Source organism: Podarcis bocagei (assembly GCF_964188305.1).
Source record: "Podarcis bocagei genome assembly, chromosome: 17".
NCBI lineage: Eukaryota > Metazoa > Chordata > Lepidosauria > Squamata > Lacertidae > Podarcis > Podarcis bocagei.
The window spans coordinates 6,293,010-6,319,094 of NC_138143.1; the positions used below are offsets into that span (position 1 = coordinate 6,293,010).

General features: G+C 46.4%; 1 protein-coding gene across 3 annotated transcripts in view; it reads right to left on the bottom strand.

The window, feature by feature from the left end:
- TFE3 (transcription factor binding to IGHM enhancer 3) overlaps window positions 1-18,431 on the bottom strand; it is a 36,276-nt gene extending 17,845 nt beyond the window's left edge. For 2 of the 3 annotated variants that reach the window (XM_081175757.1, XM_081175756.1), the window contains exons 1-2: window positions 18,092-18,431; window positions 2,211-2,324 (exon numbers count right to left, since the gene is read on the bottom strand). In XM_081175757.1, coding sequence (XP_081031883.1) covers window positions 2,211-2,324; window positions 18,092-18,201 — 224 coding nt within the window. In that variant the 5' untranslated portion in view covers window positions 18,202-18,431. Of the gene's footprint in view, window positions 1-2,210; window positions 2,325-12,520; window positions 12,871-18,091 lie in introns of those variants that run through there. The other variant, XM_081175758.1, reaches the window with a different exon arrangement.
- Window positions 18,432-26,085: the final 7,654 nt, after the last annotated feature.

Genomic DNA, 26,085 nt, shown 5'->3' on the forward strand with positions numbered 1-26,085 from the left:
GTCTTGTTTGCTTCCCTCCCCACTGTTTGCATTGCATCAGACGGCTGCCTGCCTCACCAAGTCCAAAGGTGAACATGGGTCAGAGAACAACAGCCAACTTCTACAGTCAGTGCCTACCAAACCCAGTCCAATTGACAGGCAATCCCCGACTTTTGCTGATGCACACATGGGAAACTCCATGCAAAATGGTCACTGCCTTTAAAAAAACCCCAGAAGCCTTCCTTTGGGAATTATAGGGACAGAACTACCCAAACTGTACAGAAATATATTCATGTATGTGACTACAGCGGCAAGAATGCTACTTGCCCAAAAAATGGAAAGAAGAAGTCCTAGTGCAAGAAGAATGGATACAAAAACTTATGGAATACGCAGAAATGGCAAAACTTACCGGAAAATTAAGAAATCAAGATAACAAACTTTTTATAAAAGAATGGAAATATTTATATTTACAAATAAACTGTAAACAGATAAGAACATTGGCAGGATTGTTGCAACAACCTGCAGTTTTATAAGAGTATATATTTAAAGGAGATGACTAAATGAGTAAATTAAGTTAATTTTGAATATGCAGAAAATATAAAAAATAAATTTAAAGAACCGCAGGAAGAGGGGGAAGGAAGTCGAGTTTTGAAATGGTAAAATGACTGTAAAATTATTGAAATGTATAAAAAAGAAAATAAATAATAATACTGTAGTAGTAGTAATAAATATAATAATAATAATAATAATAATAATAATAATAATAATAATAATAATAATAATAGAATGGTCGCTGCCTGTACACCATGCTCAGTGAGACGTTTGTACAGAGAGACTCATAAAGGAACAGAGGACATGGGGGCAGGATAGGAACCTCAGGGACAAAGTATAAGTCCATAATGCCAGGCCACCAAGAGAAAAGGGTTCCCTCATGTGTGCAAGGAAACATCCGGGTTACAAATCCCTCACAACTCTTCCCAAGAACCATTTGGGTCCTTTATGAAAATCCAGTGTTTACCACGCTACACTGGAGAAAATGCCCAAGCAGTCTGAATTTAACTTCTGTTTCAAATAAGGAAGCTTCCTTCTAGGTCTCCTGAGCAAGGACAAAAAAAATATAGCTGTGTCGGCAGAAGTCTCGGCCATTTCCTAAACATGTGCACGCCCCTATACAGTGGCACCTTGGTTCTCAAACGCCTTGGTTCTCAAACACCAAAAACCTGGAAGTAAGTGTTCCAGTTTTCAACCATTTTTCGGAAGCCAAATGCGGCTGTCAGCTATTGTTTCCAGGGCACCTACACCAATCAGAAGCTGCCCCTTGGTTTTCGAACATTTTGGAAGTCAAAAAGACTTCCAGAACGGATTAAGCTTGGAGCTTTTGTTTTTGATATTTAATTTGAGCTTTTGTGGCTTTTTTGGTTAATTTGTTTTTGTGACTGTGTGGAACCCAGTCCAGCTACTGATGGATTGATTTTGTGGCTGTGGAAATGGATAAAAGCCCCCTATCCAAACAATGACTATCATCAGTGCAGGTAAGGGGGAAAAAATTATTTTTTATCATCTACAATACCACCTTATTTATTTTATAGTACAGTACATTGATTACTGCTTTCATTTTATGGATCAATGGTCTCGTTAGATAGTAAAATTCAAGTTAAATTGCTGCTTTAGGGATTGCTGTTTTTAAAGTCTGGAGCGGATTAATCTGTTTTGCATTACTTTCTATGGGAAAGTGCGCCTTGGTTCTGGAACGCTTTGGTTTTGGAACGGATTAAGTTTGAGAACCAAGGCACCACCATATTAGAATCTTCAACAAGGGCAGCAATTCTGTCCGGAGATGTGGGCAAGAAACCATAGCTTAGCCTGACCTGACGTCATCTTGCCTCTTTTCCTCTCCCTAGGAGGCTGAAGTCCTTATACGAGCCACCATGCTGCTCTAAGGATCATCAATGCAAAAATAATGGAGGCACCTACACATCCTTTTGCCCCAGGGAGGGGTAGCAGAAGCACCGCAAGGATCCAAACGTGAGGAAACCTGGGAAAGGACGGTCCGTCTTTGTTTCCCTTATTCACTTGCGCAACAGCAGCAGATCAAGCAAATCATCCAGACTGACCTCAAGGTGATCTTGGGGTATTCAGAAAGCCTTCCCCTTCTCTCCCCGCCGCAGCCCAGAAGGCCTACCCTCAAGCTTACAAGGCGGTTCAAAGATGGCGGCCCTCTGGCTCCTTACCTGACTCCAATGGGCTGGCTCTTCAGTTCGTAGAAGTTGTCGCTGCTCAGCGAGAGGATATTCTCCAGGTCAATGTCAGCCACAATCCCAGACTCTGGAAGGAGGGAGTTGAAGCTGTTGGAAGAAAAATACAAAGGACACGGGGTCAGAAAGGCCAGTTCTCTTTGAACTGCAAGGGCCGTTATCTCAGACAACAGGCTGAGACACAGACCCAACTCAGCCTCTCTCCATAGGAGCAGAAAACATGCATTTAACCAGCTTTGTTGAGGAGGCAAGCTGTGCCCTTTTCTGGAGACATCTGACTTGTCCAGGGCCGTTCACAATCTTCACAGTGGACTCCTGAAACATGCTCTACACGGGACTGATGTGAAGAAACATTCCTAACATTCAACAGGTGCAGAAATGCCACCACTGGACCAGGTCAGAGCATATTATTCCAGTCTTGTCCAATCTGCACTGATTGACTATTCATTTCCAGGTTTAAGTTAGGACACTGTTTGTATCTGGAAAGCTGCATCTTAAAAGTACATTAGGGATGGACTTCTCTTAATATGCTCGTCCCACTCACACCCACCTTGTGTCGGGCTCCCCAGAGTATCCAATCAAGTAAGCATTAACAGGTAACCTGCCAGACAGGAGGTAAACAACGCACTCAGATTTCTGTTGTAGACCGCCCTGTGTTTCTCTGTTCTCTGTGTTTCTCACTGATGGAAGTACAGAAGATACCCAGAAAGAGCAGGGGCGCAGAGTCATAGTATCATAGAATTACAGAGTTGGAAGGGACCCCACGGGGTCATCTAGTCCAACCGCCAGCAATGCAGGGTCTTTTCAGTTGTGGCTTCAGACGGAGAGTGTTTTTAGATGCCCTGGCAAACATGGCTTTTTAGAGACCTCTCTACTGCTGCTGCAATGGACCTATGTCTGCCTGCTGCATTTATTATTTTGATGGATTGTGCCTTTTGATTTGCTGCACTCTCACTGTTTGTTTTGAGAACTCTTGTTCAAATTGTTCATCTTCAGTCTTGGGAGCAAATGTAGATCTTCTGAGGAAGAAAGCCAGAATTCTTGTAGCAACAACTGTTCATGTAGCAGACGGGTGTTCTCCCAAACTGGTGCACCAAAGATGTTCTGGACTACCACTCCCATCATCCCTGATCCTTGGCCTTGCCTGCTGGGGCTGATGGGAGTTGTAGTCCAAAACAAATGGAATGCACCGGGGGTTGGGGAAAAGGCTATTGTAAGTATACCAACACTTGCAGTTTCTCTCAACTTCCTTGATGCCATCTTTTACTGCATGTTGCCCACCACAGTTGGCAGCGTAAGCTCAGGTTCCTCCTTTTCCTTCCTTAAATCTGTCTTGGGTTCTGTCTTGGGCCCGGTCTTATTCAACATCTTTATCAACTGATCGTATCTGAAGAAGTGTGCATGCACACGAAAGCTTATACCAAGAACTAACTTAGTTGGTCTTTAAGGTGCTACTGGAAGGAATTTTTTTATCTTTATCAACGACTTGGATGATGGACTCAAGGGCATCCTGATCAAATTTGCAGATGACACCAAACTGGGAGGGGTGGCTAACACCCCAGAGGACAGGATCACACTTCAAAACGACCTTGACAGATTAGAGAACTGGGCAAAAACAAACAAGATGAATTTTAACAGGGAGAAATGTAAAGTATTGCACTTGGGCAAAAAAAATGAGAGGCACAAATACAAGATGGGTGACACCTGGCTTGAGAGCAGTACATGTGAAAAGGATCTAGGAGTCTTGGTTGACCACAAACTTGACATGAGCCAACAGTGTGACGCAGCAGCTAAAAAAGCCAATGCAATTCTGGGCTGCATCAATAGGAGTATAGCATCTAGATCAAGGGAAGTAATAGTGCCACTGTGTTCTGCTCTGGTCAGACCTCACCTGGAGTACTGTGTCCAGTTCTGGGCACCACAATTCAAGAAGGACACTGACAAACTGGAACGTGTCCAGAGGAGGGCAACCAAAATGGTCAAAGGCCTGGAAATGATGCCTTATGAGGAACGGCTAAGGGAGCTGGGCATGTTTAGCCTGGAGAAGAGGAGGTTAAGGGGTGATATGATAGCCATGTTCAAATATATAAAAGGATGTCACATAGAGGAGGGAGAAAGGTTGTTTTCTGCTGCTCCAGAGAAGCAGACACGGAGCAATGGATCCAAACTACAAGAAAGAAGATTCCACCTAAACATCAGGAAGAACTTCCTGACAGTAAGAGCTGTTTGACAGTGGAATATGCTGCCAAGGAGTGTGGTGGAGTCTCCTTCTTTGGAGGTCTTTAAGCAGAGGCTTGACAACCATATGTCAGGAGTGCTCTGATGGGTGTTTCCTGCTTGGCAGGGGGTTGGACTCGATGGCCCTTGTGGTCTCTTCCAACTCTATGATTCTATGATTCTATGAAATCTCTGTAGAGTACAGCTTAGTCCTGTTTCACACAGCAAGGCTGAACCAATGGGAATGTGGAATGCCCACACCTAAGTCTGTGTGCCATACGACAGCAGCCATAATGGGACAGTGGCACAGAGATCACCTCCCAAAACCGACTTCGTTGCAATTTATCAAGATGAGGCCGGAGCAGACAGGGGAGCAGCGATGCCAGGGCTGTGTGGGCATAACAGAAAGAGTGGAATGGCTGTGTCAGTGTGTTCATATGGCCACAGCCCCACGGCTACCTGCCCTGCCCATTGACGTTGGCGCTGGGGAGGTATCTCCACAAGCTTTGCCCCACCACCCAGGCCCCTCCCGGTGCTGTGGGGATTAGAATGCTGAACGAGGACTTGGGAGACCCAGGTTCAAATTCCCACTCGGGTGTGAAGCTCACCAAAACAGAAAGGCTTTGGTGTGCCAAATATCAGGAAGCGAAAGAGACTTTCACAACTACGGACTGCACAGAATGTCATAATAAAAAGAAAGTAGCAGTATTGGGGCTGAACTTGGGGGAAAGGAGTGAGAATCCCACCCACATGGGGTTGTTGTGTTTGCAAACCCAGATATAGGCTTAGACCTGGCCTCTCCCAGCCACCTTGTCCCATCTTCCTAACAGGTCTGCTTTTCTTCTACTCTAGCAGGGTAACAGCTCCCCTAAAAAATACCAATGGTGTATTTTAACATTAAAAATTATCCACAGTGTTTCCAGCAATAACCTCTGGCCTTTTAATAAAGGACATTTCAGGTGTTCAAAAAACATCCATGTACAGTACCTGAATCCTCGCAGCAACCCTACAGTGTTGGTCAGTAGTAAAGACCATAAAGAAGGCTGATCGCCGAAGAATTGATGCTTTTGAATTATGGTGCTGGAGGAGACTCTTGAGAGTCCCATGGACTGCAAGAAGATCAAACCTCTCCATTCTGAAGGAAATCAGCCCTGAGTGCTCACTGGAAGGACAGATCCTGAAGCTGAGGCTCCAATACTTTGGCCACCTCATGGGAAGAGAAGACTCCCTGGAAAAGACCCTGATGTTGGGAAAGATTGAGGGCACAAGGAGAAGGGGACGACAGAGGACGAGATGGTTGGACAGTGTTCTCGAAGCTACCAGCATGAGTTTGACGAAACTGCGGGAGGCAGTGGAAGACAGGCGTGCCTGGCGTGCTCTGGTCCATGGGGTCACGAAGAGTCGGACACGACTAAACGACTAAACAACAACAACAACAACCATCCCTACATTTGAGTGGTGACCTGGAGGTGGAGCTGTCTGCCTCAAGCCAGCATCTTGTTCTCATAAATGTCACCCAGACGCCCCTGAGAAGGCTGTAAGCAGGACCTGAGCTCAACAACATTTGTGATTCCTGGCAACTGGTATTCAGAGACAGACTGCCTTCAATAGTGAAGACGGAACATAGCCATTATTCATGGCTAATAGCCATTGACAGCATTCTCCTTCATAGAACCACAGAACTGTAGAGTTCTGTTCAGTAGAGTAACTTATAGCTTAAAGCTTTGGAGTTTCTGGCAAAGGGCAAGATTTCAACCAGGGACTTCGTGGTTCTGCCTTGCCTTCCGTCGGCCTCTAGGTTCCTACTCCTTGTGGGATGAATGTACACGGCTGAACACCGCAGTAACCAAGATTGTGTGGCAGACCGTTACACCTATAGTGGTAACAACAGGAATCCTATGTCACCTTTTAAGACTGACAAATTCACAGGTAGCGCAAAATGTAGCAGCCCGTTGCTTGACTGGGCCAGCAGTATGGAGTATAATATATCATGCCAGTTTTGAAACAGTTACTCTGGGTTACCGGTCAGTTTCTCAGTTCAATTAGAAGTGCTGGTTCCCACCTACAAAAGCCCTAAAGCGTTTGGGACAAGGGTACCTGAATGATCACCTGTTCCCACATTATGGTACCTACATATTGAAATTGCCTCAGAGGCCATAAGCCTACAAACCAAATCTCAACCTGTTCATATTTACAGTGGTACCTCTGGTTAAGAACTTAATTCGTTCCGGAGGTCTGTTCTAAACCTGAAACAGTTCTTAACCTGAAATACCACTTTAGCTAATGGGGCCTCCCGCTGCTGCTGCACAATTTCTGTTCTCATCCTGAGGTCAAGTTCTTAACCTGAGGTACTACTTCTGGGTTAGCGGAGTCTGTAATCGAAAGTGTTTGTAACCCAAGGTGTTTGTAACCCAAGGTGTTTGTAACTCATGGTACCACTGTACTTCAAAAGAGTAATCTAGAGGAGTTTGGTAACTCCATTCAATGTACACCAAGCTTGGCACATATATGGAGTTGGCTTGCTTCCTAGGTTCCCCCTCAGTGTATACATTCCTATTACAACACTACCATTGTTGTCCAACATGCATCTAATAGCACAGGGACTGTGAGCAGACCCATAAAGCACATCAAACACTGTAGTTTGTTAAGGGTGCTGGGAGTTGTAGCTTGTGCGGAAAACTACAGTTCCTGGGACTCTGTGGGATAAGCCAAGGGCTTTGAAGGTGCATTGGATGGGCTTTCAATGTATGGTGTTGATCTGCCTTGCAAGCGCCTCGGTTTGCAAAGTGCCTAATTCAATCCCCGCTGCCTGATACCTTGAAGATCTGGTGCCAGCGCAGACAATACTGAGCTGAATGAATCCATGTTCTAATGCTATATAAGGCAGGTTCTGATGCTCAAATAAGGATGTGGGCCCACATTGCAATGCATGTATCAGTCTTTTTATCATTTATTAGCTGGCCTTCAGCCTTGGCTCTCAGAGCTGCTCACAATGTAGACTGCCAAATACAATAAAACAACAAACTGCAGCAGTAGATTAAAAGTCTGGATTGTTTGGTCTATAATGTCACTCCTGAAAGCACTATATAAACATTGAAGTATTCTTATTAGTCATGTACTACTTGTAAAATTGCTAGTCACAGACCAATTACAAGGAATGAACTGCCTCAACTACACTAATAATTTCAACACATGCAACCTGCATCAACACAGAGAACCACAAGCCATGCAGCGGTTCCTATGAACACACCCTGTCAACCTTCTGGACCAATAGGCAAATGACCCACAGCATTATCTCCTTCCCACGTTTCATCTTACCCACTTGTGACAAGAACACTTTTTCTTTTCACACCTCCCATCAACATATATGCACCTCTAGCACAATGTCAAAAGTGTCTGCACTCCTGGAATAAAACAATCTGTACCTGGTCTGTGTAAGTAACCTCAAAAGTTCATCCCACTTGGATTGGCGGAGGAGAGAGAACTGGTACAGTATAGCATAAAATCTGGGAGGAACCTTCAGGTGCTGTTGTACCAGTGTTAGAAACTCAGATATATAAACTAATCACCAAATGGCATTTTAAACCTAGGTTACAGTCGCCATAACAGAATATCTAGGTGCTTTTGAGGGGGGGGGTGAGATTTATTATTATTATTATTCTTTTAATTTCTATTTTGTTGTATATTTAAGAAAAAATATCAAAGTTATGTTAAAATATCAAATAAAACAATACAGAATAAAACAAATTCAAGCTTCAAGGAAAACATTTCAGATCCTTCTCTAAGGAATGCTTGGCTTTCCCCATATTTATTTATTTACCTACTTTATTTTATAGCACTGTCCCAAAGCAGAAGTACTCTAGGAAGCCAGGGTGGCCCCCCGATATTGTTGGACTACAACTCCCATCATCCCTGAGCTCTGGCCTTGCTAGCTAGGGGTGATGGGAGTTGTAGTCCAACAACATCTGGGAACCCACAGATTGAGAAAGGCTGGGTTAGAGTGTCGGAGTAGGACCTGGGAGATCAGGGTTCGAAACCCCACTGAGACATGAAGCTCACTAGATGACCGTGGGCCAGTCAGTCTCTCAACCTACCTCACAGTGTCGTTTTGGGGATTAACTGAGGAGGGGAGTGAACCATGTACTCCATGGAGAAAAAGGTGGGGTATATATGCAATAGATAAGCTCTTCTGCTTAAGAAAGTTGGAGGGGGAAGCCAGGTGGAGATGTCAGTCACCATTGGACCTGCACCAGCCACAAAATGTGCCTGGGAGTTTTCAAAAACAATGCTGTTCTCTCTTTAGACCCAGCCAACATGGCCAATGGTCAGAGACAGTGGGGGGTGTAGTCCAACACCATCTAAAGGGCCACAGACTGGCCCTTCCTAGTGTAGTGGTTGAGAAGCACATGAACTGGGAGGTGGGCTTCTCCAGTTCAAGATCTGAGCTCAGCCATGAAAGCACCAGGCCTTCAGCTAATCAGTACTTTCAACCACAGGTCCCTGTCTGCAGTACTGAAGGAATAACACTGTCTCATTCCATAGGACTGTTGCTTACAGCAATACAGTGGTGCCTCGCAAGACGAAATTAATCCGTTCCGCGAGTCTCTTTGTCTAGCGGTTTTTTGTCTTGCGAAGCAACCCTATTAGCGGCTTAGCGGCTTAGCGCTATTAAAGGCTTAGCGGCTATTAAAGGCTTAGCGGATTAGCGGCTAAAAGGCTATTAGCGGCTTAGAAAAAGGGGGGAGCAGAAAAAAATCGGAACACTCGCAAGACGTTTTCGTCTTGCAAAGCAAGCCCATAGGGAAAATCGTCTTGCGAAGCAGCTCAAAAACGGAAAACCCTTTTGTCTAGCAGGTTTTCCGTCTTGCGAGGCATTCGTCTTGCGGGGCACGACTGTAAAGATTTTTCAATATATACAGCACCATCAGAGCACTGAGTATGTGAGGCACTCTCTGCACCTGAAATTGCTGTACAGTGTAAATAAATATCAGCTATTATTAGAGCTGAAATGCTTAATTAGCTAATCAGCTTGATCAATCAGTTAGAAGTACTCTGATTAAAAACATGGCCCCTAAAGAAGAGCAGGGTTTTAAATTTTTTTTAAAGGGAATTGATTTTCTATTTAAAATTCTAGACTTAGCGGCATAATCGTATAAATGTTTACATGGAAGAATGTCCCACTGCGGCTGGGGGGTTTACTCCCCAGAAAGTGCCTATAGGATTGCACCCCTGAAGCATTGATGCCACATTCCAAACCAACATAGAAGCCATTACTCCAGACAACACACTATTTGTCTCCCTAGTCTTATCTCCTCCTGTGATGAGGCTGCATTTTAATGTTTCAATGTTTTAAAGTTGTATTTTAATCTTGTTTTTAAATTGTATTCATTCAACTTGTTTTTATTATTGCTTGTTAGCTGCCCTGAGCCCGGCCTCGGCTGGGGAGGGCGGGGTATAAATAATTTATTATTATTATTATTAATATTATTATCTATCCACAGTCGCTGCCATGGCCTTCCAAAACCACCTTTCCACAATTCCCCTTGTGCACCATTCACACAAGACATAGCTCAAGTTGCTGCTCTTCTATGACGTACATTCGAGATCTTTGGGGCAGGTGCGAAAGCATTTGAACAGCAACATAAAGGAAATCTTCAGCGTTATCCGCACCGCAAATGTTGGGCTGTAATCAATTTATGAGCACACTAGACAATCCAACAGCAACAAAACACTTAACCTGATTTTAAAACCTGCAACCTGGGATTACCCCCTCCATTTCAATTAGAACTTTACTTTTGATTAAGTGTGTGGATGGATCAGTCATGCAACTTTTGGGCAAAGATATTCACGACTGGCTTTAGCCAATATCAGCAATTAGGGATGCAAGCTGTCAGTAGAAGATTCATCAACTACAGCTGTTGCAGTGTTTATTTTCACAGCAATAAACACTGCTGTTACCAAAGAATGGGGGGTAAATAGAAGGCAGCTTGTGCTCACAATGAATGGTGGTGGTTGTTTTTTTCAGCTAAAGTTGTGAACCTGATGCCCTACAGATGTTGGACTCCAACTCCCATCAGCCCCAGTCAGCACAGCCAATAGTCAAGGAATATGGGAGTTGTAAGCCTACAACATCTGGCGATCATTAGGCTGAGAAAGGCTATTGTATGTCCACTTCAGACTTCCTCCAATATATATTCCCACCACTGCCACAAAAACACCATCTATAATGAGGTTGGTAATATGTACATCAGGCATAGGCAAACTCCGGCCCTCCAGATGTTTGGGACTACAATTCCCATCATCCCTGACCACTGGTCCTGTTAGCTAGGGATGATGGGAATTGTAGTCCCAAACCTCTGGAGGGCTAGAGTTTGCCTATGTCTGATGTACATCAAACTTACCAACCAAACAACTTGTTAAAAAGCCAGTAATCAATCAACTAAAATTCTTTAATCAGCTGACAGCATTTATATAGCATGTTTCAGCAGCCTAAACAATTCATCTAAATCTGCGTTTCCCAAACTTGGAAACCCCAAACTCCAGCTGTTTTTGGACGACAACTCCCATCATCCCTTGCTAGCAGGGATGATGGGAATTGTAGTCCAAAAACCGCTGGCGACCTAAGTTTGCGAAACACTGATCAACATTATTTCTGTGCACTCCTGCAAAGGTCAGTATTATTAGCGCCATATGGCAGATGGGAGACAAACACACCAATTCTATAAATATCTACTCAGAGGTAAGTCCCAGTGAGTTCAATGGCACTTTCAGATTGTGTTAGGCGCTGCAAAGCTGCAATCCTATACAGTGGTACCTTGGTTCTCAAACGGCTTAGTTGTCGAACAGATCAGCCCCTGAACGCCACAAACCCAGAAGTGTTCCAGTTTGTGAACGTTTTTCGGAAGCTGAATGTCCGATGCTGCTTCCGCTTGAGTGCAGGAAGCTCCTGCAGCCAATCGGAAGCCTCGCCTTCGTTTTCGAACGGTTTCGGGAGTGAAACGGACTCCTGGAACGGATTAATTATAATGTATTATTATTTATACCCCGCCCATCTGCCCGGGCTTCCCCAGCCACTCGGGGCGGCTTCCAACAAAATATTAAAATACAATAATGCATCAAACATTAAAAGCTTCCCTAAACAGGGCTGCCTTCAGATGTCTTCTAAATGTCTGGTAGTAGTTGTTCTCTTTGACATCTGGTGGGAGGGTGCCAATACCGAGAAGGCCCTCTGCCTGGTTCCCTGTAACTTGATTAGTTTGAGATTAAGTTTGAGAGCTAACGTGTAAATAAGCCCCACTGACCATAGTGGGCATTACTTCTCAGTAAAAGCCATAGGATTGCACCAGAAGGCCACTTAGTGAAGGGATTGAGAACTGGTGGCCCTGCGGAAGTTTTGGGCCATGGATGATGGGACTCCTGCTACCACGGCGGGTCACGGGGTTCCTCATCTCTGCACTGAATGACTTCTCAGGAGCAAAGATGAGATTTGAAGTGTGGACGTCCCAGCAGCTCCTCTTCTGAGAAACTGCGCTGCACAGCTCTCTGCAGAGGAGTTAAGAAACCTCCCCACCAACCTCCCTCAAGCGGACTAGTAACTTCCGACAAAAAAGCCAACTCTCTCACTCTCTTGACACCAACCGGGGCAGGGACGGGGAGTGGCAAAAACTTCCTGCAATCCTTGGCTGGGCGCCAAGCTCGCTGAACGAGATGGGATTCATTTCGAACTTGGGATTGTTGGGGGCGCACATTTTTAAAAAATAGCATCTGAATCTCAAATGCCACGTTATGTATTTTGCTTTGCTTTGCTTCGACCTGTCGTTATTTGTGTCCATTGATGCGCGAGGCGGCGGCGTTATAAGAAGCTGCGAAAGGAGATCGTGCTGCTGGCTGGCTTTGCGTAAAAGCGCTTTTCTGGAAAATAAACCCCAGCCCACAACTCCACCTCTTCTCTCCCCCCCCCCAAAAAAAACCACCCCCCAACCAGGTCAGACGATGTTGGGAAGGAGAGGGGCGTTGCTGGGAGTTTCCTAAGCCCGTGAGAACTAGGATCGGGCCCGGATCTCGCTCACCTCCTCCTCCTCCTCCTCCCTTGCCGGCGTCTTTTCCCCAGCTGGCCGCGGGCTGCTCCTCCACCAGCTCCCCGCCGGCGCCGCGATCCTTCGCTTCCCTGCCCCACTTTAGGCCTCTGCCCAGGGCTGGCGGCGGCGGCGGCTGCATTTCCTGGTGCGGGCCATTTTGGAGAAGCATTTTAACCCGGCATCCCTGGCTGCGTGGGGAGGAGGGGAGCGCAAAAGCAGAGCCCGCCCTGGGTGTGTGTGTGTCTTGCACGCCCACGCGCGGCGCCTTCTCCACCAGGAGCCCCAGCTGCTTTCCCGCGAAGGGGGCCACTTTCCCACCCGCGATCTCCCTTTATCTCTCCTCCTCCTCCCCCAATCCACACGAGCAAACGCAATCCGTGTTGCGCATCCGCAAACGCGCCCTTGTTTGGAAGCTATTAATAGCGAGCCCGGGAGCGCAAGCGGCTCGGCAGTGCGCCCCGCTGGCCGCCAGGGGGCGGCAGGGAGGCTTCATTCCAATCCCCCAAGGGGCCCCCGCCCTTTCCTCCAGCGGGGGGGGGGCTGCTTAAAGGGGCCGCGCCTGGATTCTTCAATATGGTTACTATAGGTCTTCTTCGTTTGCTGCGTTGTCGCCGCGCCCTGAGCAGAGAAACGAGTTGCAGGCATGGGAAGGAAGGTACCGGAGGCAAGATTTTAAACAGATTAGTCTCTGTTATGTCTTGTAAATTTATCATAATATTTTACTTTTGTATTTTGAACACGGTTTCTCAAAGCTCAAACTGATAAAAAAACAAACATTCGCTCAACGATGTTGCAAAAGAGGCTAAGTTGGCTTGGCAACTATATCAGCTAAACATTTCCAGGCACCAGCGCTGGACCAGAAGGAATCAGCGACAAAACTTGCAAAGCAGAAGGCACAAAAAGTGAGGTTTTGATGCGCCTGAAATTGAAACTTTTAAGACACTTAATTTTTAACATCACAATTCGCAGGATTCTTCAAAATGATTTGTCTGCTGAAACATTTTCTTTTGCATTTGAGAAAGATCATCACCCAGTGCACCATGTGGCTGAAATAAGACAAGGGGGGCCTGCAACAAAATGTTGCAGTGTGTCTTCCTCTCCTAAGGGGAGGACTCCAGCCAGCCTGGAAGGTACAGAAGCCCCATGGGGAGGGGGGAAGCAGATACCTTTGCTTGACCACCCCACAAGCCGCCTCCTGCTGTGCTACATAGCTACCCTCAGCGGAAGAGCACTGGTGCTTTTGCCAGCATCTCCAGGTATGGATGGAAAAGACCCCTGCCTGAAACCCTCAAGACTGCTGCCAGACAGTGTTACCAATACTGGGACAGAGAGAACAATGGTCTGACTCAGCTTAAGGAAGCTTACTATAGTTCTAACATCAGCATTTTATAGTTATATTTGTTGTTGTTTAGTCGTGTCCGACTCTTCCTGACCCCATGGACCAGAGCACGCCAGGCACTCCTGTCTTCCACTGCCTTCCGCAGTTTGGTCCGGCAGTTATAGTTATACAGTATAGAGGAGGTGTTTTGAGGAGTGGGAAAGAATTCCCTCTCTCCCACCCAATCCTTCCTCCTGTAATATCACTCTATAATACAGGCAAGGAGTTTAAATTTCACATCACCCCACAACCCTGATTCCCACTTCTGAAGCTTACTTTAAGGGATGTGAGTTAATTCCCCTTTTTGTCCCCCGTTCCAAGATCCAATCTTTCCCTCATCTCCACAACCGGTACCTCAACATTTCATCCTGGAAACTCACAAGTCCTTGTCAGGCCATTTTGAGGGATGTTATGGTTTAAATTTACAAATTTATATACTTTTGTATACCTAGGGCAGGTGTAGGGAACCTCTGAGCCACTAGATATTGCTGAACTACAACTCCCAACATCCCTGGTCATCAGCCATACTGGTTGGGGCTGGTTACAGATAGGTAGCCGTGTTGGTCTGCCATAGTCAAAATAAAAAAAATCCTTCCAGTAGCACCTTAAAGACCAACTAAGTTAGTTCTTGGTATGAGCTTTCGTGTGCATGCACACCTCTTCAGATATATCTCCAGTGTATCTGAAGAAGTGTGCATGCACACGAAAGCTCATACCAAGAACTAACTTAGTTGGTCTTTATGGTGCTACTGGAAGGAATTTTTTTATTTTGGTTGGGGCTGATGAGAGTTGTAGTTCAGCAACATCTGAAGGGGCAAAAGTTCCCCACATCTCACCTAGGGAGTACTTAGAAGCTACTAGCTTCTTTTGTGTTGTTCTGTTTCACTTCCAGTTGATAGTGAACTTAGTGGCTGAGTGCCTATTAGAAGGCATGACAATACATTAAAATAATATAGTATTATCCCTGTTTTGCAGATGGGACAAACTGGATCAGAGAGAATGACTCACTAAGCCCATTCCAGAGCTGTATCTATGGGGGGGGGGGGAGCTTTCTTTGTCCAGAGGGGCACTGTTGAGGCCCCCAGCCTATGTGTGTGCATACACAGATGCCAATCTGGGTCTTTGACCCGGGTGAAATAAAGCCTAGTTTCACCCCTGCCCAACCCTAACCAGGTCTAGGTAAAGGTAAAGGGATTCCTGACCATTAGGTCCAGTCGTGACTGACTCTGGGGTTGTGGCGCTCATCTCGCTTTACTGGCCAAGGGAGCCGGTGTACAGCTTCTGGGTCATGTGGCCAGCATGACTAAGCCGCTTCTGGTGAACCAGAGCAGCGCACGGAAACGCCGTTTACCTTCCCTCCAGAACAGTACCTATTTATCTACTTGCACTTTGACATGCTTTCGAACTGCTAAGTTGGCAGGAGCAGGGACAGAACAACGGGAGCTCACCCCGTCACAGGGATTTGAACCGCTGACCTTCTGATCGGCAAGTCCTAGGCTCTGTGGTTTAATCCACAGCACCACCCGCATCCTTGTCTACTCAGAAGCAAATCCTACTGAATCAAATGGGGCTTTATTCCAAATGAATGGGGTTAGTTAGGATTGCAACCAAAGTCTATGAGAAAGGTAAGACCTGAACCCAAGTCTCACAAGTCAACATCCAACTGCCCATACCTTACAAGCCACAAATGTATCTACTCTTAAGTCCACAGTTTCCCCAATCACCTCCCCAGACATATTTCAGACATAATGTGGGTAAACTACTTGGGTTTATCCAAAGGTAGCCCCAGAATTTGGCTTCCCACCTGGCCAATGGTCTGGGATGTAGTCAATGGAAGCTGTAGTTGAGCAATACAAGTGTCTTTTAACCTTGATGGCTATATTCTAGCCATAGCTGTCAACTTTCAGATTTGAAAATAAGGGACCAGCAGCCTCAAAAATAAGGAATCAGCAGCCTCACCTGTCCCGGGGACAGTCTATGGGATATCTAACAATCCGAGATAGCAGCGGGAAACGGCGCTGGAATAAGGGAATTTCCCGCAAAAAAAGGGAAGGTTGACAGCTATGATTCTAGCTCTACTGGAGGGAGGGAAAATGCAGTTGCACTCAAATCCTGTTTCTGAGCTTCTTCCCCAGGCTGGGCATTGTAAGTGCTGCTGGCCTAATTGGACCTTCGCCTGATCCAGCAGGGCTTTGGCATTCTTATGTTCTTGAGGACCGCAGGTTCCCCATCCCTGCCCTGATCAACAGAGACCACTATCCCGTTCCCACATCATTGTCAGACTTGCGTCTCAAAGGTCCATCATCTACATTTGTTGTTTTTCCAAAGCCCAGTGAGCCAAGAGTGCACATCTCAGCAAAAGTCCAGCTCTTGAGTCTGAGGCAGGTGGCCTGGGGGTTGGGGGCAGGGAGAACGGAGCAGAAATGGGAATTTGAACGACAGTCAACAAGAGAGCCCAAGGCTGGCACTGATCGGTTTGCAGGTAAAAGTTGAGATCAGCAGAAAGTTTTTGCAGAAAAGGGAAGAATTGGGAGCTAACTGCACCCAGAGAGGCACTGCTGTCAGCAAAACAGGAGGAAAATGAGTCACTGACTGAGCTACTTCTGTCTCCTCCCGCCCCCCAGACACACACCACGAACACACAGATAATTTTGTGGTTTTCTGCAAATTCAAACCACGGGGCTGGGAAAACACCAGGAGCCGGCAGGACACAGAGCTTTTGTGTCCCTGTTCCAAACCCGAGAGGCCTGGATTTTGCAGGGGAATTCCTATTCCCTTAAGGGGTTTGGTCTAGGTCTTCTGTTTTCATTTTAATTGGGGTTATATAGTTAACCCTAGGTCATGGAAGTCCAGCCTCAACTGGGTGAGAGGTGGTAAGAGACATGCTTTTGGCACATGCTCAGAGACACCTCCTTTCCACTCTTCTTCCTAAGGGCCAGGCTTCTGACATTAGAACCAGCTCTCTGTGCTTAACCCAGGTGAGCCCACATTCGGATGAAAAGCAGTTTTACATGCCATGCACCGCAAGGAGGGAAATAAAATAAGGGTAGCACAGTTCCTAAACCCAGCAGGTCTACAGCTAAAGTGTCTTAAACTGAAAGCAGGAAAGTATTATCGACTGCATATAGGTCTCCAAGCAGGGTTCGAAACTCCCATTTTTCTAGGCGCATTTTGCGACAGGGAATTTCATTAGTGCAAGGAGTTTCTAAGCTCTGGGCACAGTACTGCGCCTAAGATTTCAGATTAAAACTGCATAGTGGAAGGAAAGGAGTACAGAGGTACCTCGGGTTAAGTACTTAATTCGTTCCAGAGGTCCTTACTTAACCTGAAACTGTTCTTAACCTGAAGCACCACTTTAGCTAATGGGGCCTCCAGCTGCCGCCGCACCACCGGAGCCCGATTTCTGTTCTCATCCTGAAGCAAAGTTCTTAACCCGAGGTACTTTTTCTGGGTTAGCGGAGTCTGTAACCTGAAGCGTCTGTAACCCGAGGTACCACTGTACCTTTTTCTGCCTCCCCACTTCCAGCTACTCTCTGAAGACTGGAAACTAGACCCTCTTAAGAATATATAGGGGTGGGAAGGCAGGGGAAGGACTAGATCATATGAAAAATGAACATAATATTTTAGCTGCAATTCATTCATTTTCAGCTTGGTATTCTCGTTATAAAAAAGTGCACCTAGACATTCTGTTGTTGCGCCCACAACCTAGAAAGTTTAAGGTGCCATTTAGCTCCTTGTTTTCATATCTCAGTTTCTAACACTGCCTCCAAGACATTTGCAAAAGCCCTAACCAATAAACAACACTTCCCCTTCCATAATGGGGGGGGGGAGAGAATAAAAAAATCACAGACCCCGATTCCCAATAACGCCAGTGCTCCAGGAGTCACTTCTGACCCTGTGCACAAGAGCAGAGTTCTCTTTTTTCCCCGCCGCTCCGTTCACACGGTGGGGACCAATTGGACCGCGACAGCGAACACGCGTCGGGCCTCTCCCCACGAGTCGTCCCGTCCGCGCGCCTTGGAACGCTAGCCTAGCGGGAAACGCAGCCGGCCTTTCTTGCACGGGGATTCACAACTGCCGTTGCACGGATAAGTGATCCGGGAGGCGACTCGGACTCCCCAGGGGCGCCTGCCGAAGATGCCCCGCCCGATCCTCTCCTAAGTGCGCAGGGGGCGCCTTCTCACCTGAGCAGCTGGAGCGCGTCCGTGGATCGCGGGTCTTCCACGAGGACGTAGACCGTGGCGGGGGGCGGCTCCGGGTTGGGGGGCCTCTCGCTCGTGTCATGGGACATCATTCCCCCGCCCCCCCCGACTGGAGCCCCCCCCCCGGTAGATAATCTGGGGCTCCCGGCGGTTAATGCGGGGAGAGGCGCTCCGGATCCAAGTTGGGGAGAATGGCGCAGAAGCGATTCAGGCCCAAGAGCTGCGGGTTCAAGAGACCCGTCTCCTCCCAGCGCGGGAGAAAAACATCCAGCCGGAGTGTTGCTTCATTTTCCGGCTGGAGAGGGAGCAAGCGGGGGGAGATCTCCACGGGAAATGACATCAGACTGGGATCCTCCCCCGGGTGGAGCTGGGATCGGAGGCGATCTCTTCGCCGAGGCGAAGCGACGGTGTCTTAAAATTGGTCGGCGCTGAGCTGGGACGTGGACTGGGATCGCTAGCAAGCGTGCCTCTGAGCATGTGCAGAATGATCGCCGCCGCGGATGACTGAGATTGCAGGTCCGAGTTAGGATGTCAACTTGCGCCCTTGAACCTCACATTTTCAGACGGATGGGCCACCTGCATGACGTTGCCAACTGGGGGGGGGGGGAAGGTTAGGTCTCCCTAAGGCAACCAGTAGCTGGGATCTGTGAGAGAAGCATCGAGCTAAATAGATTCCAGGGTCCGGATCTGATCTGGTGCTCTCCCAAAGGAACTTGCAATACTCTTCCTATCCTGTATTAATTCGACTATCAGCTAAGACCCTGTTCCAACCTTGCTTGTGTTACTCACGGTTATCCTATTTTATTCATTCCTTCGCAAGAGCACCTAAATTATTGAAGAGATTTGTTATACAGACAAATATGACAATATTGCCATCAGAGAATTGAGCCATCGATTCCCGCATTGCAGCGGGTTGGACTAGATGACCTTTGGCTCCCTTCCAACTCTTAAGAGTCTATGATTCTATAAATCAATGGGTTTCATTACCACAGGTAACAGTTGCTGTCTCACATTCTCTTCTGTCTTGTCCCTTCGCCAGCAAACAATATAAAGCTGCCATACATATAAGGAAAGAATCTACGGAATCTCATAAATACCAGCAAAATAGATATTATTTGTTGTCATTATCTTCCAAATCTTCCTTATACTGCAGTCCGAGACACGTTAATTGGCATTTCCCACAATAATCACATGTGAGTTTAGTGGTGAATCATACCCGATTCCCTCCCACCTACTGGTTTCCAGATAAGTTGATAGTACCTTAACTACCAACAACACAAACGTAACAGGCTGTATGTAACTCTATAAAAAAAAAATCAAATGTGATTCAACATATCATAACAAGATATATGGTTCTATAGACCAACTTATCATAGAAAGAAAACATATTATGAGAAGTTAAAGTCCAGCAGATTGATCAGGAAATACAATCTATTCAGTTCTTATATTAGCATTATCCACGGTGTGGAATTCTAATACAGTATCAATCTTGTAGTGTTCCACATAAAGATGATTTCAAGAATTCTAGCGTTCCTTGTATGCAGGTTTCAGACGAAGAACTTGGAAGAATGGCACATGCAGAAAATAAGACAAGGATTCCAGGATAATTCCTTGTTTCGCCCAACCGGGCTTCGTCAGCCGTGCCTACTCGTATTCTTGTATATGAGAGACATGGAACATGGAACATAATGGATTCAGGCACAACCTTACTACCATCTTATAATTCCACCAGTATGATTGCACTAAATGATTGTTTTATCACTTTTAGGCATATCACCATGAGCTGTCACATTTTCTACCATCAGGAATTGTGGGGCATATTATAGACTTACTTCTTTTCCCTCGTAAGATTTCTTAGCAGCCTTTCACCATATGGCAGTGGTGTCCAAACATTTTCCAAAGAGGGCCAGATTTGATGTAGTGAAGGGCCGTAGGGGCCGACAAAAGGGCCAACCAAAATTGTTGACCTTTTTCTTTTTTTAGGATTGAAGTTGTTGAAGTTTTAATACTTCAATTGAAATAATAAAGTATTATGATTGGATATATTAATTGGATGTTTTTTATTGGAAAATCAATAAAAATGATTTTTTAAAAAAGAAGTTGTTGAGGGTTTTTTTAGGATTTTACCCCATAAAATAAACTGCCACAGGGTTAAACCGGATTAGGCCCCTGAAATGGACTTTGGACATGCCTGCCATATGGTCTCTGGGCAGGGCAGTTTACAACAGTAGAATATAGAATTATAAAAGCAGATAAAATGGTTGCAATTGTAAAAACATGTAAAGCCATTCCAAATGGAACTATGCCTTCACTATTGTCAGGGAACTGACATCGGAGCTAGAGGCGGAGGGAAGGCTCTCAAATGATGCTGGAGAAGGGCCCAGCAGGGAGAGAAGCAGCTCCGCAGATGGGGAAGCAAATCAGCGCAACACCAGGGATATAGAGGGGCTGATGGGGGAATCGGTGAGAGGGCTCCAGGACTCTTCACCGGACACCAGCGGGGAGAGCACGGGTCCTCCGCTACCCACGCCCACCCTACGCAGAAGACTTCCGCACAGGGAGAGTAGGAGGAGACTTGGCGTCAAACAACTTTTATGCTGGAAAAGGTTTAAGAAACGCCCACTGACGGACTCTGCTAGCGACTGAGGCAGCCACGAAGTGAAGGGCTGTCCAGACAGAAAGGTTTAACAAGGCAACACAGCCAGGAGTGGCGGTAACTTACACACGAGCAACCCCACACTCATTACAACTATGTTAGATGAACCTCGGCAGGGAGGGAGGCCATAGTTCAGTGCTGCAAAGGAAGCCCTTTCCTGAGGGTGGCAGCAGGGCTGGTCCAAGACATTTGGGCAACTGAGGCGAACCACCAAATGCTGCCACTTCCCTGCAAGGGAAGATGGGGAAGAAGGCTTCACCTGACCTCGAGGGAGTCTCACCTACACAAGAAGCTTGGTCAGTAGCAATGGAGACATTCCTTTGGATATTTGGGGCCTAAGTTGTTGTAGGGCAGAGCTCTCCAAACTGTGTCATGACATGTTAGTGTGTTGGCTGGAGTCTGTAGGTGTCTTGTGTGAATGCTCCCAGGGTTGGAAAGGGGTTAGTGGTGGTGATGTACAACAATAAAATGAAAAAGGGATATCAGTTATGAGGATTTTTAAAAAAAACATTTAAACGAACATTTGCCCAAAAAACCCAGAAGCCTTTTTTCTAGACATTTTGACAACAGATATCCCAATTGATAAAAGAAGGGTATTCCTATATGCAACAATGTTGATTGCTAAGAATTGGAAGGGAAAGAAAACTCAAACGAGAGAAGAATGGCAGATAAAACTTTCTGAATATTTGGAACTTGCAAAAATGACAGAAATAATCAGGAATCAAACAAGCCAAAATGTTATAAAAGAGGGGGGGTGCTATGGAGGGTACTTAAAAAAAACATTGCTCCCAAATAAAATCTTTAGTGAGCTTTGATTAATTTCCACAAATTGCATGACAGATGGATAATATAGTGTATATAATGCTGATAATTGATAAGGTGAAAAAGAACACAGTTAAAAAAGGAAGAAAGAACCCACAGTGAGGCAGATGGAAGTCACACTGGAAAAGTATTTATTTACGGTTTAAAGTTATGGAGGTGTTGACTTCTTTTATTAATTTTGGGTGTTTTTTCATTATTTTTTCTTTTTTGTACTCTATGATATTTTTGATGATGAATGGAACAGATGTAATATCAAATGAAACCAATAAAGAGCATTGACGGGGAAGGGGAATGGAAAGGGGTTAGTTTAACCTCCGGTTTGCTAGTAAAACTGAATTACTGTGTCGCGAAATGATGCATTTCTACAAAGTGTGTCACCAGCAAGGAAAGTTTGGAAATCTCTGCTGTAGGGCTTTAAGCACTAATGTGAGCACCTCGAATTGCATTTCCAAATAAACTGGCAAACCAGTGCTAGACTAGCGCGCACACTCAGAAGCATTGCCTACACCTGCAACAGAATCAAGGGCCAGATCCTGAGGTGCCCAAGTGGGGTGTACCACTTCAGAACTGGAGTCTGGGGGTGCTTTTCTTTCTTTTTAATGTCACTGTACGCTGTGGTCTAAACCACTGAGCCTTGGGCTTGCCAATCAGAAGGTCGGCGGTTCGAATCCCCACAAAGGGGTGAGCTCCCATTGCTCAGTCCCAGCTCCTGCTAACCTAGCAGTTCGAAAGCACGTCAAAGTGCAAGTAGATAAATAGGTACCGCTCCGGCAGGAAGGTAAATGGCGTTTCCCTGCGCTGCTCTGGTTCGCCAGAAGCGGCTTAGTCATGCTGGCCTCATGACCCGGAAAAACTGTCTGTGGACAAACGCCGGCTCCCTCGACTAGTAAAGCGAGATGAGCGCCACAACCCGAGAGCCGTTTGTGACTGGACTTAACTGTCAGGGGTCCTTTACCTTTACCTTTTTACATGAAAGAGTCCTGTCACTCCTGTAGGCTGTAGAAGTAGCATTGAGAGGTGGGAGAACAGCAGTTACAAGTACAGTCATACCTCGGGACAAATACACTTCAGGATAAGTATTTTCGGGTTGTGCTCCGCGGCGACCCAGAAGTAACGGAGCCCGTTGCTTCCGGGTTTCGATGCTCGCGCATGCGCAGACGCACTATTGCGTTTTACGTTCTGTTCAGGATGCAAACAGGGCTCCAAAATGGATCCCGTTCGCATCCTGAGGTACCACTGTACAGTGGTACCTCGGGTTACAAACAGTTCAGGTTACGGTCGCTTCAGGTTACCTCAGGTTAAAAACTTTGCTTCAGGATGAGAACAGAAATCGTGCGGCGGCAGCGAGAGGCCCCATTAGCTAAAGTGGTACCTCAGGTTAAGAACAGTTTCAGGTTAAGAACGGACCTCCAGAACGAATTAAGTTCTTAACCCGAGGTACCACTGTATGAGCTATGAAGCAGAGAATCCCTGGTTCAGATCTCCTCCCTCTCTACCACAAACTCACTTGATGGCTTTAGGCAGTGAGAATAGCTCAGCTGGTACAGCATGGGACTCTTTGAAGTGGGGGTAGGAAGTAGTGTTGTTGGAAAGCTGATAATGCAGAGTTTTTCAAAAAGGAACGGCAATCAGACACGTTAGGCATATGTCTTTATTAAGCAGCATGTCAGGAACAGCACGTACACAAATTACAAAAGGATAGAATATGCTGAAAACTGAAACCGCCCAGAGCAATTTAAAACACCTTCTTTTGGGCCAGAACCTCCTCTTCTGCGCCTTCATCTCAAGGCAGGTAATGCTTCCTTGCGCCCTTGTAAATATAATGAGAGCGCTAGGATGTCTGAGCTATGTGACACTCCAGGGTAGCTCAGATGGGAGAGCATGGGACTCTTAATCTAAGGGTTGTGGGTTTGAGCCCCATGTTGGGCAAAAGTTACAATTCTGTGATCTGTGTCCCACAAAATCATGAATCTGAGCTTTAAGAAAAGTTCTCTCTCTTTGTGCCTGTTAATGAGCTGAGGCAGATGCACAAATGAATTGTCACTGTATGGTACATAAGAGCCATGGGCTCCTTTGGAGAAACTGCCAGTGATACGCGGTGCAGGCAAGGAACAAAGCATGCTTTGTGTTTATTAGGCTTTTTCTTTTAGTGTGGGGTATCTGGTGGCGAATTTGCGCAGCTGGTAAAAAACAAAACACAACCCCATGAGCAGGAAGGCTCCCAAATGGCTTGCCATATGTCGAAGCAAATGCACATTACTATCTAAAGAGAGGATTTCCATATGACTATTGCCTAGAGTCTAAAATTAATCTATAAACACTGCATTCTCCTTCAACCTCAGTCTCCCTCATCTGCAGTATGGGTATGATAATAGCACTGAACTATCTAACATTGCATTAAGGTTAATGCTGAAGCCTTACAGCTGAAAAAGCAGGCAATGGTTGAAGAAGGTTTATACCATAACAAATTTGTGGGTCTTTGTCGTGCCACAAGATCCCCCTTCACTTATTTCCACTCTCATTTCTTTTAATGTAACAGACTCATGGGACTAGCGGCCTTTTGCGAGAGGAATACAAACGATCACTTTTAGTATTTAAAAATTGCTGTTTGAATAAATGCCCCAGGCATATATGGAGTGAACATCAAAATCAAGACCACTGAGGTTCACATCCAGCCTCTTTCTAGTTGATTTATTTGATTTATTTAACCCTTCATATGCCACCATCCCCATCTTTCCTCTATAGCTGCTCAAAGCTGCCAACATGGAAAAAAAATATAACTTTTTAAAAGTAAAGGCGGCACAATGAAAAATTAGCAAAATATTTCCCCACTCTCCCGATGACCGCGGTCCCCAAGGCAAGCTCTGCGGCTGGTTGCCTCTAAATTTCATCAGTCAAATTTCATCAAAAGCTTTTCTTCCCCCCTGCTGAAAGTGGGCGCAGGGAACGCGCCTGCGGCTGCAAGCAGAGTCAGAAGGGGGCGCTGTCGCCACGACCTGCGGTTTCCAAGCTGCCGGATTCCTGCTCTCTCCAGCGCACCTAAGATGCAGGCGAGGAAATGATGGGGCGATTTGCAGCTGCCCGGGCCTCTGTTGCAGCTCAGCTGATGGAGCCAGCAGCGCTGCGCGGCGACCCCTTGGCGATGCTCGCGGATGGGCAAATGGTACCCCTTCCTGCATTGCTAACACCACCATCCCCAGCAGCCGCCAGTGTCATTCCAGGACTCCTGGGCTGGGTCTGCAAAGCTCTCTTTCCTCCCTCCAGCAGAGGAGCGGTGTCTTCCCGGGAACTGACGGAGCTGGCGAGGAACAGACTGTGTCTGTTTGGGGCGCGCATATGCCTGGTATACAAAGCTGTGCGAACTGCTGGCTGCTCAATGCCAGGCTTTGCAGGGATTAACACACTCTCTCGATGCTTCCCTCCTCTCTCTCGCTGCCTTCACTGTCAAGGATATGAACACACTGTCACTTTAAAGCAGGTGTTAGCAGTGGCGTAGCGTGGGTTGTCAGCACCCGGGGCAAGGCAAGTAATTTGCGCCCCCTAACCCGTGGATTTGCGCCCCCTAACCCTAACCCCCAGATGTTGCGCCTGGTGCGGCTGGCCCCCCCTGCACCCCCCACGCTACGCCACTGGCTGTTAGAAGCATATTCCCCACCCCACCCACAACCCAGCAGTTTACCCCTCACAGAGTTACAATTCCCAGCAACCCTTAACAAACTACAACGCCTAGAATTCTTTGAGGAAAAAGAATGTGCTTTAAAGGTATAGGCAGGAGTCAGCAAACTTTTTCAGCAGGGGGCGGTCCACTGTCCCTCAGACCTTGTGCAGGGCCAGACTATATTTTGAAGAAAAAAATAATGAACGAATTCCTATGCCCCACAAATAACCCAGAGGTGCATTTTAAATAAAAGCGCGCATTCTACTCATGTAAAAACACCAGGCAGGCCCCACAAATAACTCAGAGATGCATGTTAAATAAAAGGACACATTCTACTCATGTAAAAACACGCTGATTCCTGGACCATCTGCAGGCCAGATTTAGAAGGCGATTGGGCCGGATCCGGCCCCCGAGCCTTAGTTTGCCTATGCATGGTATAGTGTAATGCAGCCCAAGTCTACCTTACAAGGCTGCTGTGAAAATAAAATGAGATCATATCCACTTAAGGATATACATATAGTATATGCATATACTCACTATCTCTTCATTACTCTCTTCTCTACTTCTGCTTTGCAACTATGGATTCCACCTGTCAGTTATCCTTCTGTCTTCCTATTATCTACCCATTCCTCTCAGTTTCTATAGTAGCAGGGTGGAACATCTGGTGCCCGGGCCTAATCCTGCCTCCCAGGGCTTTCTAGAGGGCCTGCCACACCTCTTCCAGTCTGCCATGCCCACTGCGCATCATGTTCCAGCTCTCAGTCATGCCCTTGCACCCTTCCCTGCCTTATTCTTCCCACACTGAGATCAATTCTGCCTTTATTATGGTGCAGAGTGAGC